Here is a 7806-nt window from a genome sequence, read left to right on the forward strand (position 1 = left end):
GAGATATTTGTGAAAGGCGATATTGACTTTGAGGGAAAGGATAAGTATGAAATAGAAATACAGGCATCGGATAGAGGTTATGCGCCTCTTTCAACCCAGAAGAGTGTGAATATTAAAATAGTTGATGTAAACGATAATGCTCCTGAGATTGAGGTTACCTCATTTTCCAGGTTTATTCCTGAAGATTGCCGTCCCGGAACCACAGTTGCTCTTATCAGTGTGAATGATTTGGATTCAGGTTTAAATGGAAAAGTATCATGTTCGATAAGTGATGGCGTCCCATTTGCTTTGACACCCTCAATACAGGATAAAATATTCTCACTAGTGACCAATGCCCCTCTCGATAAGGAGAAACATGAGCATTATGTCATTACTGTGAGAGCAAAAGATGAGGGTGAACCATCACTTTCAGCTGAAAAAGTTATAAATGTTATTGTCTCTGATGTAAATGACAATAGTCCTGAGTTTTTGCTGAGCCCGTATAATTTCTATATCTCTGAAGGAAACAATCCGGGATCCTTCATGTTTTCTGTTAAAGCTTTTGATCGCGACGATAACGAAAACGCTCATATTTCTTACCATATCAGGAATGGAAATGGTGACCGGAAAATAATTTCTTTTCTTAATATAAATTCTGAAACTGGAGACATTGTAGCACTAAAAAGTTTTGACTTTGAAACTCTAAAAACGTTCCAGTTTCAAGTTATTGCCGCTGATTCTGGGACTCCATCACTGAGCAGCAATGTTACAGTAAATGTGTTCATTCTGGATCAGAACGACAACGCTCCAGTCATCCTGCATCCAGTCAGCTCTAACGGTTCTGCTGAAGGTGTGGAGGAGATTCCCCGCAATGTGAACGCAGGACATTTGGTGACTAAAGTCAGAGCCTATGATGCTGATATAGGATATAACGGCTGGTTGCTGTTTTCACTCCAGGAAGCTACTGACCACAGCCTCTTTGGTTTGGACCGCTACACAGGACAGATCCGAACACTTCGCTCATTCACAGAGACAGATGAAGCTGAGCATAAACTGGTCATACTGGTCAAAGACAATGGTAACATTTCTCTCTCAGCAACAGCTACTGTGATTGTTAAACTTGTGGAGCCTAAGGAGGCTTTTGCAGCTTCTGATGTCAAAAGTACAACAAGAGATGATGAAGATAACGATGTGTCTTTTTACCTGATGATCACTTTGGGCGGAGTTTCGGTTCTCTTTATCATTAGTATTGCAGTGCTGATTGCAATGCAGTGCTCAAAATCCACGGACTATACTTCTAAATATCTTCAGGAGACTAATTATGATGGAACACTATGTCACAGCATCCAGTACAGATCAGGAGACAAACGGTACATGTTGGTTGGGCCCAGGATGAGTATAGGATCTACTATAGTACCTGGAAGCCATACAAACACGTTGGTTCTACCTGACAGGAGAACATCTGAAGGGGTAAGCAATGCTCTTAGGTTTTTGGCTTAAATAAGTTCTTACAGCTATCGTTCACTTCATTTTTTACTTTGGCATCACACAGTTTTGGACATGCTGTTACAAGTTTTCTGACTTAAGATGTCTGTGGTACAGTGTTTTTTGTGTCCTTGGGCAAACTCTTTTAATTGAAAATATCACTTGAGTTGCTAACAAACATTTCAATGGAAAGTATTCAAGGGAAGGTGGTAAAAAGCCCTTAAAATAAATATCATTGGGAAGCAAAAAATACATATTTTATTTTAATCTACTATAATTAAAACAGAATAACTTTGGAACTGTTTACATGTTTTTTCTCAGTCTTTGATGAAATCAATATAATATCTCAGAAACATTTATAACTTGTTTTTTTTTTTTTACTGATATCTAAATATAATTTTTTCCATACATTTATTCTAGGTAAAACACCAACATATTCTTAGTTTTGGGATAGTATATATTATGTTTAATAATTCCAGCTAAACATAAAAGCTTTGGTGCACTCAATACTAATATCTACTACCTTAGGTTTAAGATTCATTCGGTGATAACAACTTACTTAGCCTACTGGCACAATCTGAAGCCATTCTACAGGACGGATATCTGCTAATAATGACCATTTATCATTAGATGTAATTTGGGGGAACGGCACTGGGGACACGTGCCCTGCACATTTTACTGTAAAAAAAACTATGCAGTGCTGTATTACACTGATACTAGTTGAACACTAGGAAAAAGCATAAAACACAACACAAGCTGAAGCCTTCTTCCCTGAGTTTACACTGCCCACAAAGACCTGATTGGCCCTGTGACTTTTCTTGTGGAAATGGCTGTCACCGCTGTCACTCCTGAGAATTTCACTTCATGCGTCACTGAATCGTGTCTGTGATTGGATGGTCAAAGCGCTGCTGAAAACTTACGCGGTACAGTAGCTGAACTGTAGAGTTTCAAGTAATTTTCTCTGCTTTGTGGTACATTTGGATTTTTGAAATAACTTAAATGATCCAGGAGTTATGGTCTTGGATATAAAATGTGGGTCTGCAAACAGATGGTGAGGGAATCTTTTAATAAAATAATTACATTCATTAGTTCTTCACTTTGGTCATGTAATCTAGGAGGCTTGTAATATTGGATGTATTAATTTACTTGAATCTTTTGAATTGGAGCCAGGATTTCTGAAAAAAGATAAACCTAAGAGACCTACTTAGAGTTGATTGAACTAATTCATAGAAACTGTTGTGAAACTGAAAACTCAGGCTCCCCAACCTTAGGCTTGATCAATTTAGAGTTGCAGATTTGAGTCTGAGTTTGTTAAATCTGCTTTATGAAAGGACTGCCACAGTCATAACAGTTTGGGTAGCAATATTTTAATATTTTTGAAATCCACACATCTACGGGACAGATAATTGTCAAAGTGCTTGGAGATTATGAGCAAAAAGACAACAATGAAATCGAAATTCCAGCATCCAATAAAAGTCTCGCTCCACTAACAACGGAAAAAAAATGTTATAATTAAAATAATTGACATAAAGCATAATGCACCTGAGATTGAAATAACTTTATTTTCCAGTTTAGCACATGAAGATTCTCGTGTTATGAGTGTCAATGACTGTAGTCTTAATGGAAAAGCAATCTGCTCAGTTGGTGAGGGTGCTCCATTTTTATCACTGACCACAGTCACTTTGATTTGGAATGCTACACAGGACATTTCCAAACACTTCGCTCTTACAGACACAGATGAGGCTGAGCATAAACTGACCATACTGTTCAAATGCAATGGCTATGTTTCCCTCTCAGTAACACCTAATGTGATTGTCAGACTTATGGAGCCTGAGGAAGCATTTGCAGAATCAGATCTTAAATGTCCAGCAAACAGTGATGAGGATAATAAATTTATTTTATACCTGATGATCATGCTAGCTGGACTTTCAGCTTTGTTTATCATGTGTGTCATTTTGATAGCAATGCAGTAGGCTAAATCATCAGACTATATTCTTAATATCAAAACGATTTATGATGGAACACCAGCATCCAGTAGAGATCAGGAGACAAACGATACATGTTGGTTGGAACCAGAATGAGTATAGCATCTGTAGTGAGTGGAAGCCCTGCAATATCTTAGTACTACCTGACAGGAGAACATCTGAAGAGTTAAGGGAGCTCTATACATTTATTTCTATCTTGAATCTTTGGCAGTAACCTGCAGATGGATTTTCAAGCTCTAAAAGTTGTCCATTTATTCAAAAAGAGAGGTTTTTGTTTTTTATTCACGATTTTTTTATATACCTCTTTCTTACTCTGTTTCTTTCTTTATTCACTTAATTGCTTGCTTCTTTGACGAGGGTGATTTCAGGTAAATTGGGCCACTTTTTGGTAAATCACTTCCAAATCTAAGAAAAAAATATGGTATGACATTGAAGTCTGTTTCTGCAGTTTATGTTGACTGTTTCTAATACCTTTGTTTCAAATTTTTGCAACAAAATGTAATTGTTCAGGTCCTATAGCTTTTGAAATATCAGCTCTCCAACAATCTAGAAATATTGAGTATTCAGGGAAAGTGGGCCACCCATTAAGCTAAGATGAGCTTTTCAAAAAGCAAAGTAAAACACAATAATTTTTGATAAACAATTAAATGTATTTTAACTTAAACTCCTTTTAACACCATTTCATGCTAACTTCCAAAGCACAAACATAAAGTAATAAACAATATGATATTACTTTCAAAAGCTGACATAATAATTCATGAAGCAGTCATTAAAAAACTTGCAATAATAATAATAATAATAATAATAAAACTAGAACTCATTACTTTAACACTAGAATAAAATCACAGTGAAAACTTTGAAACTGCTGATGCTTGTTTTGTAACGGGCTGTTCTTGGTCTTCTAAGAGCAAGCTTTTAGAGGCAGTCTTTACAGAAGAATCCATCTTCATCATGGATGCCATTTTCCTCTCCACAGGTCAGGTGCAACCAGACTCTTTAGTTACTACAGGTCATCCAGTCCTTGGTAGCCCTTTGTTTTTTTTTTTGGTATTCTTAGACTACTTTCCATGCTCTGCAGGGCATGTTATCCTTTAAGTTTCTTCAATGGCTTTGCCTTGGTGACAAGGTGCCAAAGATGTTCATTACTCGTGGACAGAGGCTTTGTCCTCTTGACAGTATGACTTAAGCTGGGCATAGACTGTACAATATATGTGTATATATACCGGTATATATATATATATATATATATATATATATATATATATATATATGTGTGTGTGTGTGTGTGTATGTATGTATATATACATATATATGTGTATTATATATTTAATATATTGCAAAAATATATTACATATATATTACCTAAGCAAATAACCTTTTTTTTAAAAAATATATATCAGTTTTTCTTATCATTTTAATGAAATATGTGTCTGCCATGGTTCTTAACTCTCAATTCTTCTCACCAAGCTGAATGCCACGTATTTTCCCACCCACTACAGTTATAACTGACCAATCAAAAAACAGTTTCAAGTACAGCTCAGGGAAAAATCTGAAATAAATTGCGGCCATTGGCTGACACATTTAGAGAGTTATAACTCTTAATCCTTCGGTGGCTCATTTTTCCAGTTGGCCCAATTTAACTAACATACTTAAAAAGATACAACGTAGGCCTATATATAAACGTTCAAATATAAATACCTGAGGAACATTATTTATCTTTGAGAGTCTTGTATGTTTAAGGGCAAGATTACAGTTTTAAGCCTTCCACGAAGTTGACAGACTTCCCATTTCTACTACACGTATCAAACTTTAAAAAATCCTCGTTTTGGGCACTTTTTGATAGAGATAAAATGTATAGGCTACATCCCGAATCCTCAAAGAGACTTTTCCCAATATATCCGCAATAAATAACTTAGATAAAATTATTTCTGCCGAACAAATAAACAAAACAAAACATATAATATTCAAATGAGATATCAACGCGCAATTATTGCAGTATTCCCCCACCATCGCGCGGTGTCAGTGTGCTTTTTTTAAAAACGGCTTCATCGTCGTCACTGTTTTGTAGTTCCACCTCTTTTAATTCCTTATCATTTTGTGTTGGATATAACACTTGGATTTCTCCCCGGATATTGCAAATGTTATGTGGAGGAGCGGAGATGTTATTGGATTTATAATGTATTGATTTGTGTTTTTTAAGATTGTTCAATATAGAACAGATGGATATTACATTTTTAATGATGGAACAAAGAGGATTGCACGCAGCATGGACGAGGCAGCCTTGGATCGGATTTATGGCTGCTTTGCTTTTGTTGGGCGTAACCACGGCGCAATTGAGGTATTCAATTTCTGAAGAGATTAAAGAAGGGACTCTGATTGGAAACGTAGCGGAAGAACTTGGATTAGATAAATCCATACTGAAAAGCAGAAAGTATCGCATTGTTACCAGCACGACGGATGCTCTCTTTCACCTGGATCCAAACGATGGCAACCTTTATGTGAGAAAAAAAATAGACAGAGAGGAGGTTTGTAAACATAGCAGTAGATGTGAAATAAATCTAAAAACTGTCCTGGAAAATCCATTGGAGGTTCACTATGTTAGTGTTGAGGTGCTGGATATAAATGACAATTCTCCCGCTTTCCCTGAGAATGAGACTGCTGTGGAAATTTTTGAGTCAGCGCTGCCCGGAGTGCGTATTCCATTGCAGCCTGCCCGCGATCCAGATGGAGGAATTTTCTCTATTCAACGTTATAAACTTAGCCCCAATGAACACTTTCACTTAGAAATTAAAGACACAGGAGATGATGGCAAAATACCTGTTTTGATCGTTCAAAAGTCATTAGATAGAGAAATATCAGCAAGGCACACTTTAGTATTGACTGCACTTGATGGAGGGAAACCTCCTAAATCTAGCGAAGTTGATATCATTGTAAACGTTTTGGATGCAAATGACAATGCACCTGTCTTTTCGAAAGATGCTTATTCAGTAATGCTTGAGGAAAATTGTCCACTTGGCACAACCGTACTAAAGGTAAATGCGACTGATTTAGATAGCGGAAGAAATGGGGAAGTGATTTATACTTTTAGCAACAGTGTAAATCGTAAATTCTTTAAACTTTTTGAAATTAACCATGCAACAGGTGAGATAATTGTAAAAGGTCTATTAGATTACGAGGCAAGAGATAGGTATCAACTTGAAGTTGAGGCCTCAGATAAAGGTACCCCTCCTCTATCAGCGCAAAAAAGTATTAACATCAAAATAATCGACGTTAATGATAATGAACCAGAGATTGAGATTACTTCATTTTCACAATTGATCCCTGAAGATTCCCCATTAGGAAGCACTGTGGCTCTGATTAGTGTCAATGATTTAGACTCAGGTCTTAATGGAAAGGTCACCTGCACATTAAATGATGACATCCCTTTTATTTTATCACAATCTTTACAAGACAGAATGTATGCATTGGTTACCAAAACCCATCTGGATAGAGAACGGCAATCGAATTATTTAATAACAGTAAGAGCAACGGATGCAGGTGAACCACCACGCTTCAGTGAAAAAACAATTAATGTTGTGGTGTCGGATGTAAATGACAACCACCCTAAGTTTTCACAAAGCCCATACACATTTTATGTAACTGAAGGTAATATTCCAGGAACTTCTTTGTTTTCTGTAAATGCGTTTGACCATGATGAAACCAGTAATTCAATAGTTTCCTACCGAATCTTAAAAACATCAGGGCAGAATGCTATAGTTTCATTTATCAATGTAAATTCAGAGAGTGGAGATATCGTGGCCCTAAAAAGCTTAGACTTTGAAACTTTAAAAACTTTCCAGTTCCAAGTTGTTGCCACTGATTCTGGGACACCATCTCTGAGCAGCAACGTTACGGTGAACGTGTTCATTCTGGATCAGAACGACAACACTCCTGTCATTCTTTATCCAGTCAGCTCCAATGGTTCTGCTGAAGGTGTGGAGGAGATTCCCCGCAATGTGAACGCAGGACACTTGGTGACTAAAGTCAGAGCCTATGATGCTGATATAGGATATAACGGCTGGTTGCTGTTTTCACTGCAGGAAGTTACTGACCACAGCCTCTTTGGTTTGGACCGCTACACAGGACAGATCCGAACGCTTCGCTCATTCACAGAGACAGATGAAGCTGAGCATAAACTGGTCATACTGGTCAAAGACAATGGCAACGTTTCTCTCTCAGCAACAGCTACAGTGATTGTTAAACTTGTGGAACCCAAAGAGGCTTTTGCTTCTTTTGATGTCAAAAGTGCAGCAAAGGAAGATGAAGATAATAATGTGATTTTTTACCTGATGATCACACTGGGTGGAGTTTCAGTTTT

The 7806-nt window shown here is 37.0% G+C and overlaps 1 protein-coding gene across 1 annotated transcript in view; it reads left to right on the plus strand.

The window, feature by feature from the left end:
• Positions 1–5562: 5562 nt before the first annotated feature.
• The window catches only part of LOC107088209 (protocadherin beta-5-like), a 9121-nt gene continuing 6877 nt past the window's right edge, over positions 5563–7806 (plus strand). Inside the window, exon 1 of the mRNA XM_015380231.1 lies at positions 5563–7801. Coding sequence (XP_015235717.1) covers positions 5669–7801 — 2133 coding nt within the window. The 5' untranslated portion in view covers positions 5563–5668. The remainder of the gene's footprint in view (positions 7802–7806) is intronic.

Source organism: Cyprinodon variegatus, unplaced genomic scaffold (assembly GCF_000732505.1).
Source record: "Cyprinodon variegatus isolate N-32 unplaced genomic scaffold, C_variegatus-1.0 Scaffold210, whole genome shotgun sequence".
Lineage (NCBI taxonomy): Eukaryota > Metazoa > Chordata > Actinopteri > Cyprinodontiformes > Cyprinodontidae > Cyprinodon > Cyprinodon variegatus.